This window comes from Pteropus alecto, unplaced genomic scaffold (genome assembly GCF_000325575.1).
Source record: "Pteropus alecto unplaced genomic scaffold, ASM32557v1 scaffold24, whole genome shotgun sequence".
In the NCBI taxonomy this organism is placed as follows: Eukaryota; Metazoa; Chordata; class Mammalia; order Chiroptera; family Pteropodidae; genus Pteropus; species Pteropus alecto.
The window spans coordinates 23,348,299-23,364,218 of record NW_006439192.1 but is presented as its reverse complement, the minus strand read 5'-3'; the positions used below and the strand labels follow the sequence as shown (position 1 = coordinate 23,364,218).

The 15,920-nt window shown below is 31.6% G+C and overlaps 1 protein-coding gene across 25 annotated transcripts in view; it reads left to right on the top strand.

Annotated features, from left to right (window-relative positions):
• PCM1 (pericentriolar material 1) overlaps positions 1-15,920 on the top strand; it is an 80,195-nt gene that overhangs the window by 1,507 nt on the left and 62,768 nt on the right. For 9 of the 25 annotated variants that reach the window (XM_025049960.1, XM_025049947.1, XM_025049950.1 and 6 more), the window contains exons 2-9: positions 509-579; positions 6,599-6,741; positions 7,373-7,489; positions 8,934-9,179; positions 10,181-10,450; positions 11,148-11,318; positions 11,500-11,616; positions 13,089-13,277. In XM_025049960.1, coding sequence (XP_024905728.1) covers positions 7,394-7,489; positions 8,934-9,179; positions 10,181-10,450; positions 11,148-11,318; positions 11,500-11,616; positions 13,089-13,277 — 1,089 coding nt within the window. In that variant the 5' untranslated portion in view covers positions 509-579; positions 6,599-6,741; positions 7,373-7,393. Of the gene's footprint in view, positions 1-508; positions 580-6,564; positions 6,742-7,372; positions 7,490-8,933; positions 9,180-10,180; positions 10,451-11,147; positions 11,319-11,499; positions 11,617-13,088; positions 13,278-15,920 lie in introns of all 25 variants that reach the window. The other 16 variants (XM_015592860.2, XM_025049965.1, XM_025049964.1 and 13 more) reach the window with 8 other exon arrangements.

Below are 15,920 nucleotides of genomic sequence, written 5' to 3'. Positions count from 1 at the left end.
CACCTTCCTAGTGAGAGCCCTTGGAAACCGCTAAAATCGAGTTAATGAATTGAAGGTAAACCTAGGTTTGTGTAGTGACCAGGTTATTTTCTTTCGAAGTGCTTAGCTTTTAAATAAATAAACCTTACCCCCTTAACCCATCCACCCCCATTGGATAGACAAAGTTCTTGAACAGTTTGAATGATGGGAAGTTAATGACTTGATCAACCTGAAGAGTAAACTTCGGCATGGATCTTTATGATAATTGGGGTTAACCATTGGCCTTATATTTCAAAGAAGGTGTCACGTTGTTTGGTAGGATCTTAAAAGTTTGAAGGATTTAAACATTTACGTGTATCACATTGTTTTCCAAAAGAATTAAAGAAACTTGAGTTTAAAATGTTGATAAATTGGGTTTTTTCTTTTCTGTTGATTTTTATAAACTTTTTAGGTTATACATATAGTATTTGTTATTCTATACTTCATAGTGTAATTTCCTGAAGTTTTTTTTTTTTTTTTTTATCAAAAGCAGGCAACAGCTTTGACGTGTGAAGCAGGAAAAGAGCTGATTCTGAGCTTCAAAAACTAGTTTCTAAACAGGTAATTTGACGTCTTTATATATGTATTGTCCTTCATATTATAGTTGAAGAAGACTTTATGATGGAGACTGTCAAAATATCAGTGCATGGTTGAGGGCCCTCTCCACTTAGTAAACAAACCTTCTGGTTTGCTGCCCTGGTTTTTGGTCTGCTTTTATACTTTTATTAGAAAAGAGCCATGAATAGTTTATGTATTACCTTCTGAAATGTCTTTGTCTTCATAGAACTTCTTTAGCCTATTTGGATTTGTCCTATAACAGCTATTTGGATAGCTACATCAGTTTGATCTTAAGTCATCTTCTACAACTTTTCTATTACTTAGCTGTTCTTATTTTTTATTCACAAACTTCATTTTTTGAGCTTGTTATGTATACTATTGACTGAAGTTTTTTTCTTTTAGCTGTCTAAAATTAAACAGTAGTTTCTATGCATAGTGCATTATCAAATGCTGGTTATATAAAGATTCTCTGAGCAACAGAAAAAAGTCAATGTAAGTTCATACAGAAAAACTTAGATTTGCTAAGGACATTTTAGAAATTAAATGACTAAAGAATGAGGATTAGAAGAAATTTTTGTTAAAAGTATTTTAGAAATAATTGATCTTTAAAGAAAATCTCAGAATGAGTTTGAATTTAATTGTTCAAATTTTAAGATGGTCTATTTTCAAAAATTTTTGAATGTTTTTGCTTTCTAGGAAAGCAGATCTTCAGCTCCTTTATGAAATAAACTCATCCTCATGAGAAAGTAGAGATTGACAGTTGATTTATGTCTTAATTATAATTATCAGTAGTATTTTAATTGGAAAACTGTAATACAATAAGATAAGAAAAATGGAACTCGGGAAAGGTCAAATGTGAGTGTGTACATTAGAGTTCTTAACACTAGAGTATTAAGTAGGCATTTGGTAAAATAAGATGAATTATAAAATGATTTTTAAAATAATTTCTTTTAACATGTGAGGGAAGATGGTTAAGATGACACAAAAACAGCGCTATTGAGTTAACTCATATTAGAAGATCCTGGTTTTCTCAATAGGAGAGTTGGCCATTTGTAAAGGAGACAAGTGTATTTGAGACTTAGAAAAAAATATAAAGGGTTTGGAATTTTAATGCTAGGAAATTAAGTAAGAAGCCAACAAAGGATACATAGAAGTACATTCATCTTACAAATTTAATTGAGTGCCTGCATGTGGTACTTAATGACTAAAGTACTGTAGATATGGGCAATGAGCAAAACAGACTGGGTGCTTAACCTCATGGAGTAAACTTATATTTTGAAAATGTTCGTGTGTGCATACAGTGTAGCATAATATACCTTAATAGTGGACACAGTCAATGCCATTTTATAACTTTCCCCACTGCTTGACAGTTTGAGAGTAGAAGTAGAGAAAGCTGGTAGTGGGGTTTATCCAGGATTGATTGAGTTGACAGAATAGGCAAATAGGGAGTCAGGGGATACTAACAACATTTTTGGAATAGTTTACTTGGGTTTATGTTTAGGGTTGAATAAGGAAACAAGGAATTAATGGATTCCTGGAGAGAGAAATGACCTGGACTAGAAGTATTCAGCAGGGTCAGTAGGAATGAGAAAGTAAGAGCTAGAATGTAAGAACTTATCAGAAGGAGGGACTTCAGAAGTTCAGGATCTTGAACAAATTACCAGTTCAAAGTGAAAACAGTATTGAACTACACATGATGAAGATGTTGGAATTGAGGCCGAGTTTTAGAAAAATTGCAGATATTCAGGTCATGCAAGCAGGAATAAAGTGGAGAGTGAAACCATGAACCAGTCGTTATCACAAAAAGTGCAAAATCTCTTGGAGAGATAGGGTACCATTCAGTCATTTTTGATGACTAATTTATTCAAAAGAAGAAGGTTAAGCATTAGTTAAGAAGGGTCTGCAAATGGTATCCTTTCCCCGTGAATCTGGAAGACTAGAAGAGTAACATCTTTTAGAAAGAATTTCCGAGGAAATAGTGCTTTCAGAGGGATTTGGAATTTTATTGAAGCCAAAGAATGGGAGGAATGTTTGGGAACAGGTGGAGAGTGTATATAATATCAAATAATGCATTTTCTTCTCAGTTTCCATTAAAAGCACTTGGTTATACACTGTATCAAAACTTTCAAAACAGTGTATGCAGTATTTCCTTTTTATGGTTAGTACAAGAAATACCCTCAAAAATGCAACCTTTAAAAAATTCGTTACCGATGTATAAAATGCCAGCTTTGTTTGTGACTAGAAGTAAATGTTTAGAAAAAAACTACTTTATACTTTATTTTATTTGGATGAATATTTCCAAAACCTTGATTTACTGTGATCAGTTGACAAGTAAGGTATTTCCAGAGATGGTTATGAATAATTTAGTGCCATTTGAGAAATAATATCTGAACTTTAAAGATTTTAGGAAAATAATCTTTTTTCTTTGATTACTTAATTTCTTTGAATTTTCTGTATTTTTTTTGTATTCTTATTTTAAAAGTAAACTTTAGTTATAGATATTTTGTAGTTAATGCCGTGATAGTCTACTTAGATATGTATACTTCTCTATAGTGAATTGTGCAACAGGATTTTCTTCAAGTCCAGTTTGTGAAAGTAGCTTATAAATTGTCTTAGTATTTTTACCTTTCATTTCTTTGCAAGAGAACCAAATAAAGCTGCAAAAATAGCTAAATGATACTTATAAATAATATTTTCAACATAGTTCAGTAGGTTACAGAATGCTTAGAAGTGCTCGTTTAAAATATAATTTTTCTTTTATCTCCATTAAGCTTCGCATACCAACATCCATCACTTGCACCAATTGTTTTCCAATGGCTTCAGCTTTTCTATCTCACTGTCTCTCTTTTAAACCTGCCTGCCAAAGTCCCAACCTTTGATGGATTCAATGGAGTGTTTATACCAAGGCTGATGATGAGCATAGCTGGGGAAAAAAATTCGCACTGAAGATTAGTGATATCAGTGAATGTTCTCTGCTCTTAACTGGATTCTTAGTGTTGCCCAGTCATTCTTCTGTTTCCTACTCATCTCAAATCTTTCAGACACTATCATCTCACCTTCTTACATTTAATGAAAAGTTCTTTCTACTTCACATCACTTACAAACTCCCTGAACTCCCTCCCTACCACAAAATCAGCTAACTAGCCTTATCCAATTCCACACTTGTTTCAATGAAGAGATGTTTCTCTGCCTGTCTATAGCTAATCAGTCTCACTTCTGAGAGATTGATATTTGTCTACTAGACACATTTAATTGAGTGTACCATAGGCATCTCAAACTCAACATTTTTGTCTTTACAACAAAAACCCCATTTTAGATCACTTTGAATGTATCATTGTATTGTTCAAGCTACAAATCTGGGATTCATTTTTCATTCTAATTTGTATTTAGACAATTTGCTTTTAGTACTTTTAAATATGGTATTGCCTCTCTATATGTATTTTTTTGAGCTCCTAGTCTTTAATACTTACAAATCATATCAGTATATCTAGAAAATAATAGTTGCAAAATGTTTAGTTTAAGTGGGCCATTTCAGTTCACTGGACAAACTTCTCTATGGGTATCAATTTTGTAAAGGTCTTAAGTATATTTTTAGTATAAAAAAACAATGTAAAGTATTGCTGAAAATTGATTAAGACAAAGAGGAAAAACCATCACAGTCTTACCTGTGTAACCAAAAGTTGCTTTCATGCAAGCATTTTAGTATATTTTCTTGAAATCTGTATATAATTTGCATATTAATTTTTTCCTCTCTTATAGTATATGATATTATAAACACAGGCAGTATTGCTCAGACTCCATAATTATATGTTTTAAAGGATACTCTTGCCTAATAGCATTGAGCCTGTCATTTGATATTTAGTTTAATTTATCACAATTATGGTATAATAATTTCCTTTCATTATCATGTCCTCCACCATATTGAAGATTGTTTTCTTAGATGAACTATGGTGAGGTAGAAGAATTACTGGATCAAAACTCAACTTTAGTTCTTGATACAGCATTGCCAAAATGCCTTCTGGAAAGGTTAAACAAGTCTTTATTCTCACCATAGTGACTGAGAGTTTGGTTTTGCTTTGCTGCCATTAGGATTAGGTAATTTATGTAATTAAGCAAATTTAATAGTCCCTTTTAATTTTCAGCTGGACTTTATTATTTTTTTTATCATTTTATATTTACTTATTTGTAAATTGCCTGATATACTGATTTCTTTTTTGTTTTTTAGTGGTTTTGTTTGTGTTTTGTGTTTTTTTGGCAAATTCTTCATATGGTAAAGATATTAACTGTATACCTAAAAATCTTTCAGTTTTTTCCTCAATTTGTCATTTACTGTTTTATTGTCAGCATACTTAGGATTCACTTTTCATGTGAATAAAATGTGTTGAAATTTTTCTTACTTTGTATTCCAAATTAGTAAGATCTCTTTAAAGTACATTCTGTTTTCTTATTTGTCTGACTGATTTTTTAAATCTTGTTTATCTATTTTTAATCTAATTATCTTGATGTTATAAGGCAGCCTTTTTCAACTGGAGAGAATTAAACTGTAATGCTCTCAGGCATCCATTGTTTAATTCCTCTTGTTTCTGGAGTGGTCTTGGATACATACCACTTTTGGAAGAGTTGAGAAAATAGTCACTTAAATCACTTTTCCATGTTCCAGAAAAAGAACCCTAGTTAAAGAAAGGCTATTAAACCTCTAAATAAATCTTTTTCAAAATTGTTAGCAAATTGTCCCATCGATTGAATAATCCTACATTACAGAGTTGTAAAGATTAAATGATAAAATGCACATAAAATATTTAGCACGGTGCTCGGCATATATATAGTAAACACCAAGATATACGTGGTACTATAATTGATTTTTCTCATTACTTTTTTCTAATTGGGTATATTTGAGGATTTTGGGGGGTGGGGGTGCTGATACTAATTGAACCATATAGGCACTCAATGTGGTTGAATATCTTGGGACTAATTTTCTACTTCCCCAACCTCTATTGCTACTTTTTGTTTTATTTTTCAGATATTAAAATGTTTATTTTGACTTGTTTTGTCAAATTTCAAGAAGAATATCACAAGGATTCTTCTTGGAATTTCATTAAGCAAATACATTTAGAAAAAATGCTATGTTTATAATATTTGTCTTCCCACCAGGAAAAGTTGTTTTTTTACTTATTAAAATTTTCTCTTATATTGTTTTATAGAGTTTAATAGTGCTTCACATAGGGCAAAATTATATTTATTATTCCCAGATATTTTAAGTTTTTGTTACTATTATAAGTGTCATTATTTTCCTCCAATAATTTTCTAAAGACTATTGGTGACATTTTGAAGTTCTTTAGGTTTTTTAATGCATCTTTAAGAAAACTACCTTTTCTCTTTATAAATATTTGTTTTATATTTTTCTGTTTTTTAGAACTTTCAAAACTAAAACTAAAACTTTCAAAGGCTAAATACTGATAAGTGGCATTCTTGTTTTGGTCTTTATTTTAATACAGATGTTCTTCATGTTTTATTTTAAAATTATTGGGTATTGGTTTAAAACATACTTCTTTCAACTATAGAAATTTATTGAAGTAATATGCTCTTTGAAAAAAACAAACAGTATAAAGATACATGTAAACTATGAGTGTCAATGAATTTGTACTTTTTAAGATTTTTTTCATATTTGAAGTGTTGAATTTTATCACATTACTTTTTATTTTGAGATGATAAAATTTAGCTTCTTATATAATCTAATAGATGTCCTAGCCATGGGATAAATACTACTTTTTCATGGATGACAATCCCTTTAATATTATGTTCTAGTGAATAGGATAAATTAGGATCTTAGAATCAAAGCACCTGGGATTTGTATTCTTTGGCATTTTTAGCTGAATGACCTTGGCAAAATGATGTAACTTTTTTGAATAATGTTACTATTGTTTGTAAAATGAGAAACCTACTGTAACCCTGATGTCTAATGGCCTTCCCTTCCCCCTTGAATTATAGATAAAGTTATCTCACCATCTCCTCTTTCACTCAGTCCTCCAACCTGCGCAGTTCCACACCCAGTGGAAATCCCATCTTCCATGAGATATGTAGAAGTCTTATTTTCTCACGATCATCTCTGCTTCTGAAACTCTGCTTCTACCACTGCTGCTTCTGAGTCTCATCTCTCTGACCCAGGTATGAACTTCAGTCCCTCCCTTGATTTTCACAAAATGCCCAGCAATACAATTTAAAATAGGGCTATAGGCACCAATATTTTTAAAGTGTTTTTAGCCATTGTATTTTTTGCCTTTTACTGGCCATTCACGTACCTAGTCCTGCTTCTTTCTTCCTGCCTTCTCATCTTGTTTACCATTACCTTATTTACTAAAATCAAACCTTTCTCCATGTTTCATGCAGAGCAGTTCTGCCCTCTGAATCTTTGACAAACTAATGCCCAGGTCTTTGGAGGGTATTTAGTTTCTTTTCTGAGAGTACTTTGGCTTTAGCTATTAATAACTTTTTCCTACCTCATTACCTTTTAGGACTGTGTTGAATAAATTAAATAACCTTAAAGCTTGCAGGCCAGTACACATAGTAGATATCTGAGACTTTTTCTTCCCCTCTCCATCACTCTAGCTGCTTAATTCATGTTAGTCATAATGTGCCTACAACAGATAAATCAATTTGTGTTGAGTGGTTGCCAGTACCTCTTTTTAACTTATAAAATAAACTTTTCCAAGGTTCCTTTATATTGCTAAGCTTCATGGAATGATTTAAAAATTGTTTCTACATGTTTTTAAAAGGTTAGTTTTCACTTGTTTTACAGAAAGTTATTGTTAAAGCCAGTATGGCGACGGGAGGAGGTCCTTTTGAAGAAGGCATGAATGATCAGGATTTACCAAACTGGAGCAATGAGAGTGTTGATGACCGACTCAACAATATGGTATGCTATCTTATTGATAGTGTGTTGTTGACCGTTAGTATTAAAATTTAACTTTCCTTTGACTTAGCCAGTCATTTCACTAAAACTCTTTGTGAAGTAAACACTTTTTTTTTTTGCTGGCCAAAATATTAAATGACGCTGGGCTATTTGCTGTATTAGTTGAAGACATTTTTGTTTGCAGGTAATGAATATCAACTTGAATTAGCTTAAGCCAAAAAATTTTTTTGTAAGGATAGAAAGATGTTTTGTGGAAAACAACTTAAAGAAATAAAGCTAGATTTTGGAAGGGACTAGGAAAAGGAACTAGAAAGTTGTCAAAAATTACTTTTTAATACCCTAACTCTGCTTCTGAGTGTCTCTGCTTAACACTTTTTCTTCACAGATCAGCTTTCTCTTTTCTCTGGTCCACATGGTGTACTATAGCTGCCCTTTTATTCTAAAATGTTCAGCTATGGCTGCAATTATATACATACTAGTTATCTTTTACTTACAATTTGAAATTTTAAAATATGATTATCGCAATTTGGATTAGATATGCATCTCTTTTTCAGTCATCTGTGGCCAGGATCAGGTGGGTAATAGAACAAATGGTTGACAGAAACACCCACACATGGATTGGGGTGGTGGAACAGTTTGTAGAGAAAGGAGTTTTGTTATAAATGAGGAAACTATCCCAAAGGTTTTACTATCAAAAACAAAAAGATTCTGCTAATCTGGATATGGTGGGATTTATAGACTTTTTTGTTGGATAAGTTAGGTTATATGGATATAACTAAGTAAGAAAAAATGTATTCTGGTTAAAACATAAAGATTTTTGTCATATCAGATCTTATGTAGTACATTGTTACCTATAAAAAATAATAAGATGTTTATTATATACTAGGCACTATGCTAGATATTTTATGTATGTTGTTTTTAATCGTGTTTTAAATGCAATGCTATTTTAGAGATTATGAAACAGACTATGGGAAGTTAAACAAATTGCCTAGGGTCATGTAGTGGAGCATTTTTTTCAGAAAACAGAAATTACTTTAGAACCCAGGTTGATTCCAGATCTGTTGTTTTATCATACATACTGGTTTTAAAGGAGGCCAGTAAAGGTATCTATAATTTACTTCATTATTTAATTTACAAGGAGTAAAGAGCCATTTTTAAAAATGCTTTTGAAAAGATTTAGACTGACTCTAAGGTTGGAGTTTTGGGATTTACATTTGTTAATGATCTGTGAAAAGGAAAGTAATATATTTTTTAAAGGATAATCTATGAAATTTAGACTAGACATAATGTGGGGGAAATAGCTTACTAGAAGTAAATAATTGTCTCTAAGACTATATGTGAAAAGTGTTTTATCATTTTTAAGATTGATGAACGTTTTTTCAGCATGTCAAAATATTTTCCTGGTTTGATAGAGGCTATGTTAACTCTTACCTTTACTTTTTTAAAGGATTGGGGTGGCCAACAGAAGAAGGCAAACAGATCATCAGAAAAGAATAAGAAAAAGTTTGGTGTAGAAAGTGATAAGAGAGTAACTAATGACATTTCTCCGGAGTCATCACCAGGAGTTGGAAGGCGAAGGACAAAGACTCCACATACGTTTCCACATAGTAGATATATGACTCAGATGTCTGTTCCAGAGCAGGCAGAATTAGAGAAACTTAAACAACGGATAAACTTCAGTGATTTAGATCAGGTTTGTGAATTATTTTTAAAAATCAAGTTATGACAATGGGAAATATTTGAAATGCTTAAATAATTTATCTTAAAAAATCGAGCTGTTTATTTCCTTTTTCTTAGTTTCTGTGCATATGGAAAGAATTTTAATCAGTGGTGATGGTGCTATGTTCTTTGAAGGTCAACAAAGTCATATTTCTACACTTGCTAAGGACAGTCTTTCTGTGCTTTGTTGCCATACTGTGACTAATAACTTAAGTGATTCCATTATGAATCTAATTTTTGCATGTTAGTACTGAATAAGATTGTTATTAAGGAAAAGGGAAGATCCAGTGTAGAATATTTATTGGCTCAGTGTAGAACGTGCTGGATAACCTCAAATTCAGAATAAAACTATGGTTTGTATTTATAATCACTGAAAGTAAGTTTAGAACTAAGAGGAAGTAGAAATGATAATGAACTCTTAACATAATTTATTATCACATCTGGATTTCACAGAGATAAACAGTTTTCCAAATATGCATAAAGGTCAAGTCTTGTATGGTGATTGTGATGATCATACATCATTTAGTCATCTATTTACTAATTATTGAATACTGACTGTATGCCAGGCACTGAATTGAGTACTTTTTCAGACAGTACTTCACAAAGACACATCTTTATATGCTGATGTTCATATTAATTAACATTGATTCATCGGGACCAAAGCCTATGTAAAATTCTGTGAACAAGTAAGACTAGCACTATGGGTTAAAATATGGTCCATAGTCCTAGTACTTCATTTAGACTAATCTTGCTTATATTCATCAGTTGAATTGTCTGACAAAATTAGTAGAAAGCGCTAATCAAATTTTGATATTTTAGTAGAACTTCATAGATCTGAAGCCGTTTCAAATCTGACTGCAAGCTTTTAATGCACACCTGAATCAATATCTGATGGTGAATCTAAGAACATTGGAATTTTTTAAAAAGTTGTTGAACGATTAATGTTTGTGGATTTGGTTTCTTTTTCATATACAGAGAAGCATTGGCAGTGATTCTCAAGGTAGAGCAACAGCTGCTAACAACAAACGTCAGCTTAGTGAGAACCGAAAGTCCTTCAACTTTTTGCCTATGCAGATTAATACTAACAAGAGCAAAGATGCTGCTGCAGGTCCTCAAAAGAGAGAAGTCATTGGATCAGCACAATGTAAAGAGTTGTTTGCTTCTGCTTTAAGTAATGACCTTTTGCAAAACTGTCAAGTCTCTGAAGAAGATGGGAGAGGAGAGCCTGCAATGGAAAGCAGCCAGGTGATAAAATTTGTTTCTTTTGCTCTTTGCTTTCACAAACTTCAAAGTATAAACATTAACATTAAAAAAAAATTAGGTTATGCACATAAGAATTTTAGTTAGGTAGAATTTAAGTACTTCCCTGACACTCCTTATTCCATCAGATTTATTCAAAATAATGTAAATTTTTTTTTATTCAAGATGATTGTAGAAATGGCACATATGGGTAAATCAAGGTTTCTGTTTATCTGACAAGTGCTATATTGTTCACTTTTAGTGAAGAGGGATTGGTTGGGAGCAAAGTGATTAATAGATTGTTGTAAGAGTTTTTTAAATGGTGGTAAAATTATTTTGAAAACTGCTTTGAAAATATTTATACTACTTGAAATTGATTTATAAATATAAACATTAGAAGTATCTATGTAAATATCTTGGTATGCAGTTCTGTAAATATAATTTTTCAGGTAATATAGATTAAAACTAATTTTGAAATTTTAAAATTAACAGTAATTGGAGAAGTTAGTATTGTCAATTATCTTTTGATTAAATTCTTAATATGATTCAGATCTTTTGCATATTTGAATTTACACAAAAATTAGAAGTATTTTGTTATATCCGAAATTAAAAATCTCCAAAATTGTTGCTGTTGCATGAATTATGGTCACTTTTACATATTGTTTACTATCATGCCTTTTTTTAAAAAATATTTCCCCTGCAGATTGTAAGCAGGCTTGTTCAGATTCGTGACTATATTACTAAAGCTAGTTCCATGAGGGAAGATCTTGTAGAGAAAAATGAAAGATCCGCTAATGTTGAGCGTCTTACTCATCTAATAGATCACCTTAAAGAACAAGAAAAGTCGTATATGAAATTTCTCCAAAAAATTCTTGTAAGTTTTAGAACTTTTGAATAATGTACTATTTTTTGTAGTATATCAGTGTACGTGTACTGATGACATTCTGATACCACCTCAGAGGAGTTGATATATTTTCAGAAAATCGTGCCATCCATGATAACATTTTATTGCCCTTTTTAATAGTTGTATGATTTATACCACTAAAATATTTCAGGCTAGAGAAAATGAGGAGGAGGATGTTCGGACTATAGATTCAGCTGTGGGATCTGGTTCTGTAGCTGAGAGCACATCGCTAAACATAGATGTGCAGTCTGAAGCTTCAGATACCACGGTAAGCGGCTTTTTGGTAATTAAAGTGCTAGAATGAAGATTTAAACTTTCCCCCCATTTTTCAAGATGATATTTTTATAGGCATTCCTTAATGCAAATTGTATTTCAGGGAAGAAACCCTCAAATTGTTAATGCTGAGATATTCTTTTTAAACTTGGAAGTTTAAAAGTTTATTAACATTAAAAATTGTTTTAATGAGTGATTTAAAGTGTAATTTCTGATCTTCAGCTTACAGAAATATGGTTTTTCTAGTTGGTTTCATTAAGCACAGCTTTACTCATTTTAAGGAGCACTGAGAAAATTCAGATTCATTGTGGATATGAGAGCTGTAAGAGTAGAGTATCATTACTTAGCATATTGTCTGTTGGAAAAGTTCATTTGCCATTGAGGACTCATGTTAAGGCTTTTAGGATTTTTCATTTCCCAGGCTAGCCTTGAACTAACAGATCAGGTGACTGAAAAATTGAGATGAAAATGGGACAAGGTAGCATTTTCTTTGTGATTTATTCACAGAGAAGAACACTATAATTTCTGATTGCAAAATAAAATTTATTTTAAAAATATGTCTTTTGAAATATTAGGAATTTACAGAATTTTGAAGAAATTTTAAAATAAACTTAGTTCATAGAAAGTAGTCGCTTTGAAACAAGTTTGCTTTTAAATATTTTTATTTTACCAGATGCACCTATAACTGTGCACTATAGTAAGCTTGTATACTTGAAAACCTGTTAGCAGTAAAGCTTTTCTTATGGAAGGATAATGATGCATATTTCTTTTGTTACTAAGATATTTTCCAAATACCATTCAGCATTAGGAATTTGAGGATTTGTTTCCTTTTAGTAATGACCTGCATTGTTTCTTACCTGCCTCTTTTCTCTTCCCTGCCCTTCTTAATTTGAAGAGGAAATTTGAATTTTTCTTCTCTACATTATTTTCACCAGGAGATACTCAAAGAGGGCTTGTCCCAAACAGTTGCTGGAGAAAAGGATTCTACTGTGGGGAAATTGGTTTTCTATTTATAGTGGTGTTGGGAATAATTTCTTCCTCATTTAATTTCAGCAGAAATGGAAGGGTTGGGGGGGTGTGGTAAAGGAATTTTGTTGGGGAGGGATGGGAAATGATATAGTTGTTTATTAAAATTTATGTACTAGCATATATAGTGTTCATGAAGAGAATTTTTTCATAACAATTATATGAAAGTTGATAAATAATAGCAAAATAACCTAAAATATGATTTAGCAGTTGTTATATAGCTTAGAAATTGCCTAGGATAAGATACTTAATTACAATAAGCAGTAGTCTAGTGTATAGAAATTTAAAAGTCTTAAGTTTATTTCCACTTGCGGGGGAGGGTGGATTGATTTTTTTAAAAGATGGACTTTGGTATATTTTTTGTATTTATTTACAAGGCTGGCTTGTATGTTAAACAGGAGTTTGTGTTAAGAAATTAATATGCTACACTATTTAATAAAGGAGGCATCTTTTAGTCTGAGAATTCGGCCGTGCATTGAGGACAAACTAGGGAATTCAGCTTCACAAGAACAGGTTTCAGACATTGACGTTACTACAAGTCCAAAAGGGAAAGTTGACAGACCTCCTCAGAATGACAGGGAACTGAGGCCTAATAGGAAATATAGCCGAAAACGTGGATTTCCCTCAAAGGTATACTTCATGATATTAACTTGGGAAGTCTCTAAATGAGCAACTCTTTTGTTCATATTTCCTCTTCCTTATTTGTTTTTCTGTTGTTGTTATTGCTCTTAAATATTTAAGTTATTAACATGGTTAATTGTACTGTAATTTGCATTAGTAAAATGCTCTCCTTTAGTGTTTTTTTTCTTTTCTGCTTTCTTTTACTCTTCTCCATAGATTACATTTGGCAGCTGTTTTTAATTTGCTTTAAAAGAGGACTTGAAACTTAATCCCTTTTTTTTTTTTTTTTTGCTATTGAGAACTCAATATAATAAAATATTTGCCTTGACTGTTAGTTGCCTTTTGTTTTTGATAGTCGTGTTCATGGATTAAGTTCCAAATGTGCTTTTTTTAAGATGAAGGTACTTTTAAGTTTTGTCTTATTTCCTGTAGTTATTCATTAAAGAAAAAAAAAATAGAGCAAGCTAGTAGCTTTCCTGTGTTTGTAAGAATGAAATTTTTTATAGCGTTTTTTTGGATTATGTTTTTGTTTCTGTTGGAAACCCCTGTCATTCTCTTTTTTTTTTTTTAAAGAAAATTCTTAATTATCCAGTGACTTCTTTGCTAATGTTTTTGCTGATTTTTCCTCCATTGTTTACTCTAGATATTCTTTTAATTTTTTATGATTTGCATGAATGCACTCTGGAAAGGTTTAAAGACAGCTAACTATTTGTGTAGTTCTACTTAAACAGTTTAACTAGCATTTATAAAGTTCTTATTTCCATTTGGCAAGAATAAAGTACTATTTTAATAATCAAGTATAGATAAGACTAATTTCATGTTTTATTACTAGCTTAATATCTAGGATTAGTCTTTCTTTTCTGTGACGTACATATTTTGTACTTTTTTTGTGTCTATTTAAAAATGACAAAACTTAACTTCTAGGTATTTTGGCTTTTTTGTTTTTCCTGGCTAAGAGTTTGAGGATACAGTTTGAAATCACCTCTGGTGATGTTACTGTGAAGTATTAAGCAAAGGTACCCCTCTTCAGTGGAAGAGGAAATAAAGTTCCTGATTATTTTTAAAACTATTTTCTTTGGAGAAGAAAAAGTGAATGTGAAGCACAGTAGATATCCTTTGGAACTTACTATTCTCTTTAAGTCTTCTGAATAGTGACAGACAGAACCTAAGAGTTGACAGTTACTACAGCACAGTCTCATAGTATCTGCCAGCTTTACTTTTTTTATTTACTTTTGAAAACTACTTCTCTGCTTTTAAGTTACTTTAAATAACATCCTTAAAAGTGAATATTCTCTCTTGAACTTGCTTCTTGGAGTTTATTCTAATTCGAATCTCTTTAATTTTTTGATTCTTAGGGCCATCCTAGGGTAGTTCTATCAGTACTCTGTTCATAAAATGATTTTAATTTCTTAGAAAAAAATTCCTAATTCCCACTGACTGACTTCATTCTTTCTCTGCTGTGTAGAATCTGTCATTCTCCCTACCTCACCTCCATTCCCCCCTTAACATCCTTATAAAATGTATTCTGTTAGAGGAGTGGGAAAAAAGGTTAAGGTCTTAACTGAGATTCAGAGCTTAAATCAGTCTTGTAAGTTTCAGCTGAATAGACAATGATCAGTTTTCTCAAGCTTCCTACAAGGGCGGAGCCTATTTTATAAACGATATTTCACATAATTTTTAAAAAGAAACCTTCCACAAATAGCCATGGTTTTTTGTTTTTCCATACTCATCTTACCCCCTTCACTTAATCTTAGCTCTTACAGAATTTATAAGCTTCTTTTTTAAATACTGTCTACCCTCTATTATCATTTTCCACTTAATTTCATGTGGGCTAGCCTTGTCTTCCAAATCACACTATGCTGCTTCAGTGATCGTGTCTTAGACTTCTGTATATAGAGTTATCTAAGTGCATAATTTTGGGGCAGACAGCATGATGTGAAAAACACTAAATCAGAACCTAGGATTCTGGCTTCCCCTACTTGTGATATTAGATAAATCACAGCTTTATCTCTGGGCTTATAAATCCTCACCTTTCACATGAAAAAAAAAATGGGAGTACATATTATCTGTAGTACCTTTTAGCTATGAAAATATATTTGATCCATGAAGAATTACTGGAAGAACCTCAGTTGAGTAGAGCAAAAGGAGGAATAAGGGTTTTCTGAAATTGGACCTGTTACCTATATGTAACTCAGGATTTCATGCCCAAGTTATTATTTTTTTAATCTATAAACTAAAAAGGTGCTTGTTAAAAGTGACTCAAAAAGTTTTAATAAAAATAAGTGTTTGTATTGTTTACATAGTTCTAGCTTCCATTTTGGATTTCTGTTCCATGCACCATCTTCTTGTTCTTAAATATTTTTATTTTCATTTTCTCATCTTCGCTTTTTTTATGTTTGATAATAGTCCCCACCCATCTCCTTCAGCTGTTTTTAAAAATATTATTTTGAAATATTTTATGGATGCAAAAGTTATTGCAGTAATAAAGTCTCACTAATTTCAGAAATTGTTGAGAATTCCTTTTTGGATTAGTGAAAAATCTGAAGGTAATTGTATTTACTATAATAAATAGTTCATTGACTAATGAACTGTTTCTTTAAATTCTTTGACTAATGAGAATTAAAGTTCTTTTTAAAAGTTAATTTGTTTGAA